This window comes from Gavialis gangeticus, unplaced genomic scaffold, assembly GCF_001723915.1.
Source record: "Gavialis gangeticus isolate Ggan-Ray unplaced genomic scaffold, GavGan_comp1, whole genome shotgun sequence".
NCBI classification, from domain to species: domain Eukaryota; kingdom Metazoa; phylum Chordata; order Crocodylia; family Gavialidae; genus Gavialis; species Gavialis gangeticus.
Genome location: NW_017729027.1, coordinates 21672282 through 21691162, shown reverse-complemented (window position 1 = coordinate 21691162; position 18881 = coordinate 21672282). Strand labels below are relative to the sequence as shown.

The window sequence follows — 18881 nt, the reverse complement described above, 5'->3', positions numbered from 1 at the left end:
GCTAGGATCTGGAACCAACTTCCAAGAGAAGTGGCGCTGGCCCCTACCCTGGGGGTCTTTAAGAGGAGGTTAGATGTACACCTTGCTGAGGTCGTTTGACTGCAGTACTCTTTCCTGCCATGGCAGGAGGTTGGACTAGATGATCTGTTCAGGTCCCTTCCAACCTTAGAGACTATGAGTAAATGTCAAATACAGTGAAACCTTGCTCTGAGGCTCCTTGTCATCTGCCTCCTCATTCAGTGGCTTATTTTAATAGATTTAAGCAGGACTCCTAAACTCAATGAAGCCTAGCAGATAATGTAAAAGAGTATCTGCCCATTCCACTTATGCAAAACAGAAATCATAAACTGCAAAAAACATTAGAGAGGAAAGGACCTCTAGAAGATGCTTTCATAGCACACTTATTTTAAAAGCTTGACAGGAAACTGAAGTTCTGAAGAAGACTATGGGCCTCGTTACATGCTGCACTTTGTGCTCAATGTTGATCAGTTTCAGTGCTAGCTCAAGTTTGGAGCAGTTGCACCTTAAGGCTAAAATTAAAAACCTTTTCCGACTGTCTAACCTGCACAGCTGTTATTTGGCTGCCACAGAGGGCTGACCAGCAAGGGCTGGGCTAGGAGCTATAGCTGTGAATTACCAATGGAAAGCTGGTGAGCCAAGAGACCGCTATCCCTGCTCTAGGTGGGGGTATGCAAGACATAGGTTGTGGACACAGAGTTAATGAAGCTGGGAAGAAAAAAGTGCGAGTGGGATGGGGGAAGATGAAGTCAGCCAGCTACTGAAGGATCAATTTAAAAAGTTAAAATTAAAATCAAGAAGTACTCAATTAAAGGAAGTCTCATGTTTTAATAGAGTTGGGTTTGGATTGAGGGGTGCTGGTTGTGCTTCCCAGGATGGCTAGAAGGTGGGAACAGTGGGGGGGGGAAGAAGCCTCAGTTCATGAGGACCAAGCCTGGCCCCCTACTTTGTCTCTCCCCTCCTGCCCACCAGACTTGTCTATGCCCAGTGACCTGGCTAACTGGCATGTGCTCTGAAGGCTGCTTGCACAGGATTGAACCCCTGGGGTAGGAAGGTCCCATCCCCCAGGCAGAGGGGGAGCTGGCTTGGTGCCAGAACCAACCCCTGGGCAGTAGAGAGTGGAAGTGTTGTCCACATAGTTTTGAGAGCTGTATTTTCAATGGTGGCACTTGCCATGCCAAAAAGCAGGAAACTGTTACTCAAGATAAGAGAATAGGAATTTGGGTAAGAATTTTAGCATTTGGACCAAGCGAAAGACTGAAACAGAGACACTGAGGAGAAAGCAACACCACAATGTTTAAGTTAAGAGGATAGATCTGATCAAGAATGATTACTATTGTCCATAGTAAATAAAGAAAAAGGTAGGGTAAAAGACGCTGGTAAAGAAACAGATTAATTCTAAAAAGGTTTAAAAATAAAATCTTGTTGTGACATACACCTGGATCAAATTATGATCTTCATTTTTTGCTATGTGATGAGCACATCTACCCTTGCCCAACCCAGAAGCTGATGCATTCCAGTGAGCAATCCTAGTCAGAAAGGGATGTTTAACATGCATGAGTGACTAACTAAGGGCAATCAAACAGTAGTGTAGGCCCATAAAAAAAAAAAACAAAAAAAACAAAAAAAAAAACCCACCTTTCATTGACAACTCCTAACCCCAAACCTCATAGAACAGGGAACCTTTCATAGGTTCCCCCAAGGGAAGAGAAGAATGAACTCTCATTCTGGGTATACTGAGAGAGAAGAAAAAAGTTGTACTTAGGGGATACACACAGGAAGGGGCCAGACCACCACCACATGTCAAAACTGGCTGGAAAGAAAGACAGAGGTTTCTCATCCTGAATTGATGATAAAACCTCAGATGATCCGACAAAAGCAGCAGCTACATGCAAGTTTTTAGCTTGGGAATCTTTGTAAGTAAACATTTCAAAAACATAAAAAGTTTGACTCAGAAGTATAAAAGAAATAAGCCACTGGGCATCCAAACTTATTATTTATTTTTTATCCCAGTGTACTTTGTTTTCTAGTAAAAACATGCTAAGTGCATATAACAAAACTGTACTGAATTTCATGTGAATTAGACATCAATGCATACTGTACAACTCAAGTGGAGAAAATAAGGGGCTTTGTGACAAGGAAAAACACCTCTTCTCTCTACCTTTGATAAGCTGCAATCATGAACCGATTGATACAGCTGAGCATTCCCCATATATATCAGTTCACTTCAAAAATCCAATTCTAAGATAGCATGGGGGATAAACAACTGACATTACATAAAACAGGCTGGTTTTCCTTTAAAGCTTTTAATATCTTGTTTAAGTTACTGAGGCAAACTATAGCCCAGCCCCACAGACATATGGCAGCAAAACTGCAGCTTAATTTTTTAAGGAATCTCTACACACAGCTGGAAAGAGCAAGGTGTCACAGGTTAAACAGCTTGAAGCAAAAAAGTCTGAAAACTGCAGGAAGTCTCAGAGAAAATCACTGCAGGAAGTCTCAGAAAAATGTCTCTTCACAACAGAAAATAATTTTAGACTAGAATAAATCTACATAAAGTATTTACTCAATTAAGGGGACGAGGCTTTTCCTCTCCATTTAGCATGGGGCAGGGGGGGGAAGGGAAGCCCTACATCTTCAAATCTAGTACAAAGTGCTAGAGGCAGACTGCTGCTGCAGCTCTGGCTTTGACCCCAAATCCAGGTCAGGGCTGGCACCACAGCTGCTGCCTACCCCCTATCCCAACCAGTGTTCCCCACCTCCCTGGCTGCACTGCATTCCCCCTTACCTTTGCTCCACTGGAGGCTGGCTCCACCTTCACTGCCGCCTGGAGCAGACCATGGCTCCAGCCTGGCCCTGCAGCAGCAGTGCTGACTGCACCACTGCTACAGGGCCTGGCTGGGGCTGTGCTCAGTAACCCAGGTTGCAGCTGAAATGGAGCCTGCCAGAGCACAGGTAGGGAAAGGGGAAGGTGAAAGGACAGGCAGGTGGTAGAAACTTTGTTTTGCAACCCTGACCTAACCTTGGCAGACAAAAGCAGTGGTAGGAGCTCAGGACCTAGGAGGGTTACATGTGGGGACAGGGTCACGCCCAAAATTTAAAGTTTGGGAGAAGGGAGGTGGACTGCATGGTCTCCCCAACAATTCAAGCTGCACTGGTGGAGCTGAAGATGGAATTGAATTACCATCACCTGCCCCAGGCCAACACTTGAACCTCTCCCTCACCACTTCTGATCAGGGAAGGGCAAGCCACAAAACAGTTCTTTGGATTTCAGTAAATACAGTAGACAGATCTAGTGCCTCTACCTACCTACCAGCAAGTTGTTCTAGTATTTTTTTTTAAATTAAAAATAATTGTTATTGAGTTTAGTTAATCTAAAATCTGACTAGCTTTAAAAGAAATTCAGGCTGCAATATTATGCTTTAATAAAACAAACATTAGTACTCAATGACTACTAGACTCCGATTTCCACATAAAAAAAAAAAATCACTATTCTTAAACACTTAAGGGCTGAACTGTGTCTCAATACGAATTTTTCCTATTTCCAAATCATTTTGAAAAACTCTTGAGAATCCTTTCCAATTTTTGTCTTCTTACCACCAGAATAACCAATAGTATTCCAAAACCAGGTCTCAGTAAAACTGAATACCAGGTTATTAAAAAAGTAGTAATAAAATCGCATTCATGGGCAGAAATAAGGAGAATTTTGCCATGTATCCAACAGTTACTGGATTCGCTGAATCTGTCAAAACCTCAGAACTAAAAAATCTGGTTTCCAGCATACCTTAGAAAGTTTGTTTTTCCATGTTTTAATGGCCAATTCTCCTCAGTAAGTCTGAACTAAATTACTAGAAGTGAAGCAAGCAGGATTTTGATTCCTGCTTTTCAATGGATAATTTAAAAAAATTGTTCCTTCACTGGCATAATGTATATAGCCTGAACTTATGCCAGTCCAAAGTAGTATGAACTAGGAAGTGCCCCAATATATTGGTTGCCTAGTGGATCAGTGCTAATAAAAAAAGGAAATTGCATTAATTTGCTATTGGCTTTTTTTGACTGTTGTAGCCAATATTTACCAATGATTAAGCCTTCTGGCCAGGGCGCTGGACACCTGGGTTCCCTCTCCCCTGTGGGGCCATGGCCCCCGGGTGCCTCAGTTCCCTTAAGAAATGGCAGGTTTGACCTTGCAGGCAGGTAGCATTCTAGCCTGCAAGGGGCCTTGCGCTTTGGGCTGCCAGGAGCGAGACACAGGGTGCCACGTGCATGCGTGTGGCCACGTGCATGAACATTAGGGCTGTGCAAAATTTTGGCAGCTGTTTAGTTTTGGAGGCATTTCTGTGCTCACAACACTGAATCAAGATGGAAGGCTCCAAAATGTTTCAGAAAGTGTTTCGGAGAATTTTGGAGTCAAGCTTGCAGGGAAGCAAAAACTAGGAAGAGGCAGAGGAAAGCAGGGAGGAAGAACTGCTCCAATATTGATACCTAACTCCTAGTTCGATCCCCCAGGTCTCCAATCATTTCCCCAGCTCTTCCCAGGGGGCACAGGCCCCCAATCTATGCACAGGGTTTCAGCAGGCTGCTACTGCGGGCTGGGGCCAGCAGCAGAGTACCGGGAAGACTGAAGTGCTGCCATTCACTCTAGCCTGCAACGGCAACCTGCTGAAACCCAGCATGCTGATGCAGGGGCCCATGCCCCCCAGGAAGAGCTGAGGAATCCCTGCTACATGCCCTGGCTCCACAGAGAGCAGAAATCCCTGCCTGGGTTTCCTCCCCACCACTGTCTGCCCTGCACAGCCCCATGTCCCCAGGGCAGCACGGGATTGGCAGCAGTAGGGAGAAAGCCCCGGCACGAATATCTGCTCCCTGTGGAGCAGAGTTGTGAGACAGGGACCAGCAGACTTGCTCACTGCTCTGCACTGTTTCCCTGCCCTGCGACCCAGCATGACAGGGATCAGAGATGCATGCAGGGGTCTCCTTCCCTGCACGGAAGGCAGTGGCCTTTCCCTCCCCCACCCCCCCCCAGACAAGCCACCCATTGTCCCAACCTGCTCCCCACTGGGACCTTGCGGCCCCTGGCCCCAAGCCTCATCGGGCTGGGTAGGGCTATGCAAAGATTCCCTTGCACCCTGTTCGAAATGGGTTCAAAGAAGATTTGGCAGAGCCAAATCCTCATAACAGATTCGGCTGAAACAAGAGGACAGTGATCTAAAAACACCAAAATGAATCCCCTTCCTCCAAAATGGCCGAATCTGAAACCAAATCAAAAACAGCTGTTTCACACAGCCCTAATGGACGTGGCCAGGAAGAGTCAGGAAGCATGGAGAGCAGCTCCCTGCAGGTAAGTCTATGGATAGAAGGGGCGTGTGGGGGAGAAGCCTTAGAAGCCCCCACAATGAGGGAGGAAGTAGGGCAGGGGATGGGGGCACTCCCCAGCTAGGGCAATGCATGGGATCCAGGGCCAAAGTGGGATGGAGCCATAGGCAGTCTGTCCAGGGGACATGTTGGGCAGCCCCCTACCACTGTATGTACCCCCCAAAGGGAGGCATGTGCCCCCCCAGTTTTGTGCATAGGGTAGATGTGGGCTGCTCACTGTGGGCATGGGTCTATCCACTCTGCTGCCTCTCTCAGGATGCAGAGTTGTGGCTCCCACTGCCAAGCAAGCAGCAGGGTTGCAGCCAGTGTGGGGCTCCCAAGGCAAAGGCAGCAGAGCAGGGATCCCCAATCCCACAGTGGGTAGCCTGCATCCACCCTCATCCTGCTCCACTTAATGTCCCTGTGCTTAAAAACAGTGGAAGCAGCAGCAGCACTTGAATTAAAGTTCATTCAATGATCTTTAGTTCAAGCACCCCCACCACTATTTTTAAGCATTGGGATGCTGATGAATGTGAAGCAGGAGGCTCCTGGAGAGAAAGTGCCCCCCAAAAAGGTTTATTTAAATGTCAGTAATTTAAAATGCGAGGCATTTGGCATTTTAAAAGTAAATTGGTCATCAGATCAGCATCGGCCAATATGGTTGATTAATAATCAGTTATTGGTATCAGCTAAGAAAATCTTCATTGGTGCACCCCTAATACCAACCATGGGAGTCACAGAAAAGTAGGGCTGGAAGGGACCTCCAGAGATCTAGTCCATCCCCTTCCTGAGGCAGAATCATCCATATCCACACTAACCTAAACAATCCATAGTCAAAACTCCATATAAAAGACTGTCAACCCTGACATAACACTATTAAAAAAAATAAAATTAAAACTTACCACAGATAAAGCAGGGGGAACCACAGCAGCAAGCATCCTGCTGTTATGAAATGTCAACCTATGCTCAAGCGATCCCCAGTAAAAGAGTGATACCCCCACTACAGAGGAAAGCAAAAACACCCCACAGTCCATAGCATACCCATCTGACCATGGGGTAAAATTCCTTCCCGACCCCAAATATGGCAATCAGTCTGACCGAGTGGACAAGCAAGACCTGCTAGCCAGGGAACTCTGGCTTTGGGCCCAGTAGGAACACTGGCACACCCTAGTCAAAGTCCCCAGCCTTGGCTGTAGCCAGCAGTGGATGACTCTTGAGGAAGACTTAAAAAAAAATAAATAAAATAAAAAAAAATATCACCAAGACATGGAGAGGAAAAAATAGAAGCGAGAGGTGAGGAAGGGGAGGGTGCAGGGGCAACCAGAAAAGCCCAGAAGCAGGCAGAAATTTATATATATGTATAGCTATGCCCAAGTCATCCACAACCTCTTCTTGAATACCTCCAATGATGGAGGGTCAGCTTTCCTAGCAGTTTTATTCTACTGCCTCACTGTTCTAAAATGTGAAAAAGGTTTTTCTGGATATCCAATCTACACTTATTTTGCTACAACTTCAAGCCATTGGTCCACATCTTCTGCACTAAGAGAAAAAAAAAAAAAAAAGGTGCTTTCCCTCTTCTTCATGGAAGCCCTTCAAGTGTTTGAAGACTGCTCTGATATCCCTTCTGCACCTTTTCCACAAGCCAAACATGCTTAGCTCCTTCAGCCCCCTCGCATACAACTTGCGTTCCAAAACCTTGATCATCTTCATTTCCCACTTTTGGATCTCCTTTAACATTTCCACATCTTTTTAAATGTGGCACTAGAACTGTACCCAGTGCTCCACACCAGGTCTAACCAGTGCCAAGTAGAAGCACTATCACCTCCCACATCTTGCACCTAATGCTTTTGACGTATCCCAAAAATCGCATTTGCCTTGTGTGGCTACATCACACTACAATTCATACCGAGTCTGTGGCCTACCAAGGACTCCCAACTCCCTTTTCCATAGTGCTGCTATCCAGCCAGGTGTCCCCCAGTTTGCATTTGTGTTTTTTGATTATTCCTCCCAAGATATAGCATAGATATTGTATTTGTTCTCATGTAACTTCATCCTATTATCTCTAGCCCAACTTTCTATTCTGTTGAGATCTTTCTGAATTGCACTCGCATCATCCAACATAATCCTTGTCAGTTTTGGGTCATCTGCAAACTTGCTCAAGGAGCTTTCTATGCCACCATTCAAATTATTAATGAAAAACACATTAAACAGCACCAGGCCCAGGACAGACCTCTACAGGACTCCACCTGACACCTCCTCACATTCTGACATGCACTTATTCACAATCACCTTTGACTTGCAGCTACTGAACCAATTACCTATCCACCTGGTAGATGTTTTCTTTGAGCCCACATTTCTCCAATTTGTTTATGAGAAGGTCATGCAGGACCCTGTCAAAAAACCTTGCTGAAGTTGACAAACACTATAGCAAAGCATTCTCTTCATTAAAGAGTAGTTACTTCAGCAAAAAAGGAGATCAAGTGTTTGACAAGCTTATGATCACCTTTCCTCCTCTAAATGCTTGCAAATGGCATTCTCTGGAATACACTCCAGTAACTTCCCAGGTAATGAGGTGAGCTTAACTGGTTTAGTTCCGTGGGGCCCCCTTTTCACTTTTTTTTTTTTTTTTAAAAAGAGCACTACATTGGTCCTTTTCTAGTCCAGTGCCATAATTCCCATGTGTGCACACATTAAATATAATCATGTAGTCTTGATTTATCAGTACAAAGAAAAAGAATCCCTGCCTGGGAAAACATTAAGTATACTTAAGTTTTAACCCTTAATACTTGCATGGTTTCCCGAATCAAGGCATTAATTCATAAAATTATAAAGTAAAAGTAACTGAACTAGAAATTAAGAAAAAAAAGATACCAGCCCTAGTGTATATTAAACTGTAAGCTTAAAAGCAAGCAAGTCTCTCATAAGAGTGTCTTAAGTTACAGTCAGACGCAAGCTAAAGTTAAACCTGCATTTATACCTTAATGCCTAAACTCCAAGGAATAGAGGTTAAGGTACAGCAAGTCAAGTAGTTCCACATTTAACCGATTGAAGAATTATCTTAAAATTTTCTTAGAGCTGAATATTATAAAGAATTAAAAGATCTTTTGGGGAAGTTAACATCTGCATTATCTACCCAAGCTTATTGTTGTATAGGCCAAAAATACTTTGATTATTTTTTATTATGAAATATTTATTTCCAGCAATAATAATCTGATCCATCTTTGTCTTTAATACATAGAAAGGCCTGTACTTACCCAATTAAAAGAAGAACTGTGCACACCACAATAAATCCCAGAGAATACTTGAGCGCAGTTTTGACCTGCTGTAGATCAAAGCAAACATTAGCTTATTTGACCTAATGAAACTAAAAAAAAAAAGCAGCATTTGACCAAACAAATCCAAGTAGAGTTACATTACACATTTAGTATGACTTTTTGTTCTTTTTAGTAAAAAAAGTTTCACATGAAATTCAGTGAAGCAGCATATTAAGAATTAAGATTCACTTCAGATGCAAGTCTTGCAGTTTGTCATTAAGAGATATCGGCCACTAAGTTCTACCCAAGCTGTTGGCAATGGAAACAGAAGTACTCTGGCCATATTTGTTATATTATTCAATAGTGTAAACAATGACTTTCCCTATTTTGCTTGTATTGGAAACATGACAAGAAGCCTCAGTTTAGAAGTAGACCTGAAGTGATTAAAAAAAAAATACCACAGAATTATACAAAGTTAGGGTTGGGAGGGCTTTCTGGAGGTCATCTAGTCCAACCCCCTACTCAAAAGCAGGATCATCCCCAACTAGATCATACTAACCAAAGCTTTGTCTAGCTGGGTCTTGAAAGCCTCCAAGGACAGAGATTCCACAACTTCTCTGGGTAACCTGCTGTTCCACTGTTTTACTACCCTCCTACTGAGGAGATTCTCCCTAATATAGCCAACCTAAACTTCCCTTGCTACAACTTGAGACCATTGCTCCTTGGTCTGTCATCTGCCACCACTGAGAACTAGAGGCGAACTGATGCATCAGGTCACATATCAGATCGGCACCAACAGGAAAGTTAACATTATTGGCCAAAAAAAGCAGACTGCCAATACTGTTACCCATAAGCATTGCATGCATGCATGCAGCCACAGCATCCATGCAGCCAGGAATGCAGGTCTGGTGGCTTGGAGAGCAGCATCCAACTAGTATGTTTGTTGGGGAGGGCAGGGGCACGGGGAACCAGCTCAAGGCCCCCTGGTAAGAGAAGGAGTGGGGCTGGGGCAGCCCAGCCAAGGTGCATGGCAGCTCATCCTGGGGGTACAAGGAGGTGGAGGCAGGGTGTGGGTGGCTCCCTGCTGCTGCATGCACCCCCAGAGGCATGTGCTTCCCCCAGATGGGTATGCAAGGAAGAGGCCGGCTGCCCAATGCAGGCTTGGGACAAAAGGGTTGCGCCAGCCTCTTCCAGGAACGTAGAGCTGGGCTGGGCTGGGGCTGTGCTCAGCGCAGACTCAGCTGCACAGGGTGGGCCACAGTGGCACTAGGGCAGGATCCCCATAACCCTCCCTCCTAGTTATGTGGGGTGGGTGACAGTGCCAAGTCTGCCCTGAACACAGTCCCAGCCCAGTGCCCCCACCAGGAAGAAGCTGGTGCAGCTCCTGGCCTGGCCCTGAGCCTGCAGCAGGTAGTCCACTTCTGCCCTACACAAATCCAGGAGGGGCACATACCCCCCCATGCTGCACCCAGGGGTGCATGTAGTGGCAGGGAGCCACCCCCACCCCTCCTCCAGCCACCCACAGCTCTGCCCCACGCACTGTGGTTGCATTTACTGCCTGGCAGGGCAGCACCTGCTCTACTCCCTCCCTCCCTGTGGGGAGCCTCAATCCATCCCCCCCACACCTATTCCTCTCTACAGACTTACCAGCAAGATTCTGCTCTCCAAACTGCCTAACTGCATTCTTATTAAAAAAAATTGGTTATTGGATTGGTATCAGCCAAGAAAAATCTTTAAATCAGTGCACACCGAGTAAGAACAGTTTAGCCCCATCCTCTTTCAAGTCTCCTTTCAGGTAGCTGAAGGCTGCTATTAAATCTCTTCTCAATCTTTCTTCACCAAAATAGAACCCGGTTCCCTCAGTCTCTCCTCACATGTCATGTGCCTTACCCCTGAACCATTTTTGTTGTCCTCTGCTGGGCAATTCACTAGACTTCAGCATTATTTGCATGCATGTTCATGCAGTAGTCATATGCAGATTATAAAAAGGTAAACAAAACTTACTGAACATGTGTTGCTATCATCTTCTGCCTTCTCCTCATAATAGAAATAGACAAAAGGGATCCACAAGAAAACACAGAATAGGATGACCGAGTACAAAGCTAGAAAAGAAAAAACAGAAAAATAATTAGTTATTGTATTGACTCAAATACAAAGTGAGGTCTATTCCCGCCCACCCCCAAGTCAGTATGGATCTGAGGGGGCCTGTAGCTGAGGTCCACAGCCCCCTGCAGCAGCGCCCAAGTCCCGGCTGCCACCCATGAGGCAGCGGTGGCTGCTGCAGCAGAGCAAAGAGCCTGGCTTCCCGCCCCCCCCATGGGTTCATGCTGGGGTGGAGCCAGTTCCCCACCTGTGTACATACTCCTGGGCAGGCAAAGGGAACCTGTACCCCCCCAGATCTGAGCACAGGCTGGGTACGGACCTAACCTAGTCCTGAAACAGCTTGAACTCCAGTAGCCCTAGGCTAGAAGGTGTTAAAAAAGGATCGCACAGTCCTATAACTAAACACTTCACATTTGTCAGTATGTGCTCAGAATGGATACAAGTGTTCAGGCAGTTAAATTATTAACTGCAATTTTAAAAAGCCAAAATTTCCTCCCAATATCTGGAAATAAAAGAGTTCCCACAATTTGACAAAAAAAGTTTTGAAGCTCTTAAGCTAAAGTTCTGAAGGAGTTAACACCTCCATCAACATTTGAAAGATCGAACCAGAGAAGAAGAAGAAGTCAATACAGATTGCTAGGTTACTTTGGATGCTGACAGACATGCAGGCCCCCACTAACTCATGGCACATTATATAAAGCACCACAAGTTAAGAGCGCCCCAACGCAACAGATGTTCACTTGTTAGGTTGGTGGGAAGGGAGAAGAAAAAAAAATAAAGAGCTCTACTTTGGAGCTGATTGAACCTGAAGAGGCAGCCTTCAGGTCCCCCGACAATGCTACCTGCAGGCTGGGCAAATAGGCTTGTGGGGATGATGGCCCACATCGCAGGGAGGCTCCAATCCAGCCCCACCCCACCCCCTCCCTGCAGCTCAGGCCAGGCAAACCCAAGCCTGCAAGCTTACTCCCCCCCCCTCCCCTGCCCCTCCTTTCCTGAACACAGCACAGGCTGCATCAGCCTAGCCCCAATCACACAATGGATTGAAGCAGCTTCAGGAACTTCTGGGCATCTTTATAAGTGCTCTGGGGTGGGGGAGGGAGAAGACACTTTAATTGGAGTGGCTCTCAGGAGCTGCTCTAATTAAAACCCCCACAGCATCACATGTATTCAGTGTCCTACACTTCAAAATGGTGCCAAGGGAACTTTAACTAAAAAAAACTCATTTGACAAATTTCAGTTAAAGCACCCCCAGCACCATTTTAAGATCATGCACTGAATATACATGACACGGAGGCTGCTGGCATCAGTCTGCTCTGATGTGTACTAATTAGCACACGTCAGAGCAGGCATCCAGGACATGTGTAGGTGCAGTTGCATAGGGTCAAGTGGAGTGCCTTCATCTGATCCCTCATTTGGTGAGGGTTAAATCAGCCACTTAAAATGCTCTGCAGAAGTGCACAAGTGTCACAGTATGACTGTAGAGCACTTTCAGGAGCCAACTATGCAACAAGGTGTCACTTCTGTCTGCACTCTCAGTCACTGCCAATGATAGACTCCAAGGCTGTAAATGCACTTTGAGGTGGTCCTGACTGATCCCAACTTGATATGATCTGTACAACCCTTTGTACACCTTCTAAGCTGTACTGCTGCTTCTCTGTCATTAGGTAGGCAAGGAATGCACATAGCCTTGTCCCTAGAATGAGCCACAATTAAAAAGTTAAAAGTTAAATGAGCTACAACTAACTTACAGTTATATCCTGGAATTAAAAGCCACCAAAAACACAACCATCACCACAACCCATATACCCCGACAACTGTTAGCATATTTTATCCAGCACACTTCATAGGTACTTGAAGCAGGACAAATCGGTGTGAACATCTGTAGGATGCAGTGACAAAGGCCTTCTCCCAAGAAAAAAAGTAATATCCCTTCACTTTTCCCCTCCGGCAGTAGTTTAAGACAACTGCTTATACCCTAGGAACCCTATAAAGGGCACAAGAGCAGGTTATCTAAAATGAAAAAAAGAGATAGAAAGTCCAGCAAGAGACCAGCTTGGCAAAACCACCCCCTCCTGCAAGCTTCAGCTCAAAAAGGAATCTTACATAAAAAGTGGAAAAAACTAACATGTTACCATGTCCAACTACAAAGAGTATTTGTATGCAGTTAGAGAATAGGGGAGATAAGGCACAAGTAGAGCTGAACTTAGCAAGGAACAAGAGACCAAGAACCCCCCCTCCCCGCAAAAAAGTATCTTATAAGCATAGAAAAGGAAAACCATGGATGCATAGGCCCTTTAGTAAGTAGGGAGGATGATCTAGTAACATAAGCTAAAGTATTTAATGTTTGGGTTTTGTTTGTTTTTACACTTCAGTTTTCACAAATGAGAGGCCAGCAGTGAGATTAGGAGCACAGTAGGCAACACAAATAGGTGGAGAACAGCTCAGTTTGTTCAGAGAAACTAGAGGTTAAGTACCCAGGACTGAATGAGGTGTATCTTTGATTAGTGGAGGAATTTGCTGTGGTAACTGTAGAATGTTTGGCTATTCTTTGAGAATTCATGGAGGTCAAGTGAAGTTCTGGATGACCGGAAAAAGGGTAAATAGTGGCCCACCTTTAAGAAAGGAAAGGAGGATACACAGGAGTTACAGTCTGATACGTTTAACCTTAATACCTGGAAACATTACAGAGCATGTCAACAAGGGATCCATTTCTAAGCACAAAAGAGAACAAGGTTATCAAGAACAGCCAACATCAATTCGAAGCTTCAACATGCCTGACCAACCTGATTTTCTTTTATAAGAAAAAAAAGTGATCAGCTGTATAGATTGAGGGCAGAAGGACAAGGAGGAGAAAAAAAGCAATGGGTGTAATCAACCTTGACTTTAGCAAGAACTGACAGCATCTCCCATAACATTATCAGTGTCTTAAGCAGCTAAGGAAATACAGACTAGAAGTGGATACTTAACTGGTTGGAACAGATGGCCAGGTGTCTGAAGCAAGGGCAGGGAGGTCCCAGGATTTGTCCTAGATGCAGAACTGTTTAATAACTTCATTAATAGACTTGAGGACGGCACTAAAAAAAACTTACTTTACAGATCTATGGATAAACCAAGTTGGATGGAGCTGCAGACACTCTGGAAGATAGCATTAGGGTTCTGAATTACCTTGACAGAACTAGGGAAATGGTCCAAAAGAGTCAAAATGGAATTGAATAAATGCATAGTCCTCCTTCTAGGGCAGAACAATCAGATATACTCATATTGGCACACTGAAAGTGGAGAGATTGTGAACATCCGCATACACATAACTAGAGAACAACTTGCCACTCTGCAATACTGCAGAAAGAGGACCTCAGGATTATAGCAAACCAAAAGATAAATAGGAGTCAAAAAGCAAAACAGATTGGGCTGTATCAATAGGAACACAGTCTGCAAGTCGAAGGAAATGATTCTTCCATTCAAGTCAGCATGGGTGAGGCCTCACTTGGGAGTACTGGGTACCTATACACAAGCATGCTCCAAAGCACATGGCAATTCGTGCACTGCAGCAGCCTCCCTCATGTCATGCATCAGCATCCTTGCACTTCAAAACAGCAGTGGGGGCACTTTATCCAAAGCTGGAATGAGTTTTAGGTAAAGCTCCCTTGCTGCCATTTTGGAGCATGGGGATGCTGATGCACAGGACACTCTGGGAGTTTTTAATTAGAACAGCTCTCAGATGAAAGCACCTCTCCTCAGGCACATGTATAAAGTGCCCACTACATCTAGTTTTGGGCAACACAGTTGAAAAAAAAAAAGAAGTTATGGACACAGAAAAAAATCCAGCAGAGGAAAATAATCACTATTAGAAGACCAGGAAAAAGAACTTTCAAGAAAAAGGGCAAAAAACCCAAGGATTATTAAATCATATTAAACAAAAATTGGAGAAGGATTTTATAAACTTTCTTCAGATTATTTAAGGGGTGGGTGACTGTTCTTGCCTTAGTTTTCCATGACTGCAGGATATAGCAGACTTAAAACTGCAACAAGGAAGTTTTGGATAATAAGAAACACGAGTGGTTAAAGCACTGGAACAGATTAAAGTACAGGAGAGGTTGCAGAATCTGTATCCTTGCAAAGTTAAGAGCACATTAAAAAAACATGCATCTGTAACAGTTTAGATATGGATGATCCTACCTTGATCAAAGGGTCGGACTAGATGATCACCTCAAAGAATATGGCTGGAATTAACTTTCTTCAATTCTATGGGTGTAGCTGCTATAATCTAATAACTGATACCATTACCAACACAAACACAGGAATTCACATTTACTGGTGGCTGAGGATCATAAGAAAGGCCTGGAGGGAATGAGTAAGTACAGCAGATCTGATCTTTTAACCTCTGTTACAATTCCTCATAATATTCTGAGCAGTGTGTAGCGCTTCATATAAGCTGTTCTGGCTTCTTTTTTTTTTTTCCTCCTTATGCTGGGAATACATTTTGCCATCAAGCCCTACATTCTATTCAAAATGAGAACCAGGCTTCTGCGTCAATAGTGTCCCAGACTTTGGATTGAGACAACTTTGACCTAGTGGGACTGTACTCATGACTGGGTGGTAGGAATAGAGGGCTATAGGTTGTATAGGAGAGATAGAGGGAAAAAGGAGGGGGCGTTGCTCTCTGTCAAAGAACAGTACACATCTTCCCTAATCAAGCTGGGATCAGAGGACAGACAAGCAGAAACTCTGTGGGTTAGGATCCAAGGGGGTCAGGGGGAAAGGGACCTGATGGTGGGGTTCTACTACAGGCCTGCACACTAGGAGGATGAACTAGACCGGGAATTTTCTGGGCAGCTTTCAGAAGCTGTGCCGCCTAAAGATATGGTAGTCATGGGGGACCTTAACTACCCAGACATATGCTGGACGAACAGTCAGCTAGATCTAACCACTCATGCAGGTTCTTAACTCATATTCAGGACCTCCACCTAGCACAGGAGGTAAGGAGTCCCACCAGGGGTAACGCCTCACTCAATTTGGTGTTGGCCACAGGGGATGACCTGGTGGGGGACCTGCAGATTCAAGGCAACTTAGGGGCAGTGATCACCAGATGATAAAAATTCACTATCCAGAGAAAAGCAAGCGTTAAACCCAGCAGGACACAGGTACTAAGCTTTAAAAAGGCTGACTTTAATAGGCTCAGGCAGTTGGTTAGCAGGGTACTAGGAACTAAGAGCCTACATGCTTTGGGGGTCCAGGATGGGTGGTCATTCCTCAAGGAAACAATTCTTTGGGCTCAGAATGAGAATCCCATGGCAGCGGAAAAGGGGCAAAGGGGCCAGGAAGCCCCTTTGGCTAACCAGGGTCATCCAGGATACCTGAAGGGAAAAAAAAGAAGCACACAGGAAGTGGAAGCAGGGGGTAGCTAGCAAAGAATATACTTCTTTGGCCCATGCCTGCAGGGAGTTAGTCAGGAAGGCCAAGGCAGCTCTAGAACTCAGGCTAGCAATAGGGATTAAGGACAATAAAGAGTCTTTCTTTAGGTACACTGGGAACAAAAAGAGGGTGCTGCATGCTGTGCCCCAGCCTGGCAAGACAGTACCTGCCCCTTCCCCCAGCCCCACTCCCTCCCTCACCAAGGGGGGGGGCACAACTGGCTGGATGCAAAGTCAGCAGCCACAGTGCCACTGGTTCTGGCAGAGTCACCAACACTAGGCAGCCCCTGCAGGAGAGGCCATGGCCACTCTGCAGGACCCTCCAAAGACCTGAATGAGCCTCTCTATACACTAGATGCTTTAAGTCACTGGAAGTTCCCCCACCCCTCTTCAGGCAGGGAAAGCAAGAACAGAAAACCATGCAAAGAAAAAGAAAAAAAAGTTTCCCTGCACTGCTCTTTGAAGACTATCCCCTCACAGGATGAAACTCGCAAGTTAATTCAAAAAACAGGATACTGAAGTTGGAGCAGTAGTACTGCAAAAGCATGATATCATCTTTTACAAAACATCTAAGTCCATCAGTGACTTAGACTTGTTTGCTCTATCCAGCAAGCAAAAAGCTCTTCAGTGCGTGAAGACAGAAGTGGACATGCTGCTACTTTTAGAAGGTATACAGGCATATGTACCTTAATTAGGAAGTTGTCTGTTTAGCAGATGTAAACATCTTGTTTTCCTTAAACATTAGGTCATCTATGTGGTGGTGTGCACAGTAGGGGGCACTATTATGCAGAGCTACCCATCTCAGTGCCAGGCCCAAAACCTTGTTTCAGGAGTCTCTCAGGGAGCCTACAGCCAGCTGTCCTGCTTCCTGGAGAACATCTGCAAGCCTAGGATAACATTGCCACTGCCACCACTAGGGCACTGGTTGCCAGCAGGGCTTTGTGCAGCCTGGGGGACAGGGCTGTAGGGGGAATAGTAGGCAAGTAGTCTGTAGGGTAGCATCTTTACAAGTCTTATGGCAGTTTATTATGAAAGTCTAAAAATCTTGACTAAAAAAAGTATATAAATCAAGAGAAACACTTCCCTTACTATTTTTTTTAGGCTTGTTACAGATTGAGGTAGAAGGTAGAGGTATAAAAAGAGCCTAAAAGCCACCATGTCACTACACTTCATAGACATGTCACAGCAATCTTAAGACAATCTGTATCTCCAAGACCTGTTAGAGTCCAGACCTACTCCTAAAACATACTTTAAGTTAATCTTGTACAATTTAACAGGTCTCATTGGAGGCAACTGTCCCCACTACAATATCCATTGACGGCATTCCAAATATTTAATCTTGCCTTAAAGTCTAACTTGACTATGAACTCTGTACTGACAGCATGCAGCCAAGCTAGCCATCAAGTGATGGCCAGCCTGATAATGTGAGTGCAAGTAAGTAAGTGTTTCAAATGGATATAAACCTTCACCTGCACACCAAGCTGAATGTTGTAAATTGCAGCAGTTCCCAATCTGTGGAATAGGTACCACCTGTGGTACAGACAACCTATCAATGGTATGCATCATATTTATTATAATTTCTTCATATGAAAACATTTCCTGGTGGTACTTAAGGCTGTATCATTTTAGGTTGGTTGTGCGCAATCTGACAGTTTGGGAACCACTGGTATAGTGCATTATTAGCTATGTTATCCTCTGGCTCCAATTTGTGGATACCATTAGCAGTACAATCAAGAAGCTTGATCCATTTTATCTGCTCTGTCAGAAGTGGAGCATCAAAAATGTAAAGACAGTCTAAAAATATGAAGGTGCTTCAGGGAGGCATCAAATACAGGTGTCCCCTGCAAAAAGAGAGTTCCCCAGAAGAGCTGCAGGCTAGAACTCAGTCCAGTTAACCTCTGTCGTCATATATACTTACTGTTTGCTTGACAAAAAACCAAAATACTGCAAATTGTTCCTGGTTTTATGAGCAAAATATCCACGTGCCCTTTTCACTCCAGGGCAGATGGTTGTCTAGGTTGACAAGAGACTGCTCTGACTGGTTCCCCATTACTTAGTTTCATTTTATTGAGCAAATGCTGTCCTCAGGCCAATTCTACAGTTTTGAACAGTTCTGTTACTATGTGGCCTACTGGGGCTGGAAGGAAAAAAATAAAATAAAAAGTGAGGCTCAGAGCTGGGGAATAAGGAAAGGGCAGTCCCAGGGAGAACAGAGTAGAATCTAAGGAAGGACAGAGGAAACTGTAGTGGCACAATAAAAAGACTTCTGAAGCAGAGTCTGGTGCGCCGTTTGGGACTTCAGCGCTCTACTTTTTCCAATTAAATTTATTCCTGGTAATCTGATTTTATTTTCTGAACTTTCAAAGCACTGGATGATGCAAGATAGACATGACCTTAAAGCTGCTACTAGCATATGGTACAGAAACATTTTAGTACAGTGTACATGTATTATTGAAAAATACAGTGGATGTTAGCTTATTTGGGGCCTTTTAGTTGCTACCACAATTTTACATTCAATACCTAGTACAAAGTAGGTGCTTGTGTCTTCAAGAGTCAAGTGGAACAGAAAGCCAAGGCTACCACCAGAGCCACCCTGATTAAACAAAATTCAGCTGCGTAAGGAGAGACAAGAGAAAAAAATTCCTAAACAGGTTTTAAACAAGAAAGCACAAAAAAAAGTGGTAGATCTTGTCTTGTGACCATTTGTGGAAATGTACTACATCTCTTGGGGGGGGGGGGGGGG

At 44.6% G+C, this 18881-nt stretch overlaps 1 protein-coding gene across 2 annotated transcripts in view; it reads right to left on the bottom strand.

Moving 5' to 3' along the window:
• Positions 1-18881, bottom strand: part of LMBRD1 (LMBR1 domain containing 1) — a 271625-nt gene that overhangs the window by 210557 nt on the left and 42187 nt on the right. The window contains exons 4-5 of one of the 2 annotated variants that reach the window (XM_019520503.1): positions 10629-10726; positions 8625-8692 (exon numbers count right to left, since the gene is read on the bottom strand). In XM_019520503.1, coding sequence (XP_019376048.1) covers positions 8625-8692; positions 10629-10726 — 166 coding nt within the window. The remainder of the gene's footprint in view (positions 1-8624; positions 8693-10628; positions 10727-18881) is intronic. The other variant, XM_019520504.1, reaches the window with a different exon arrangement.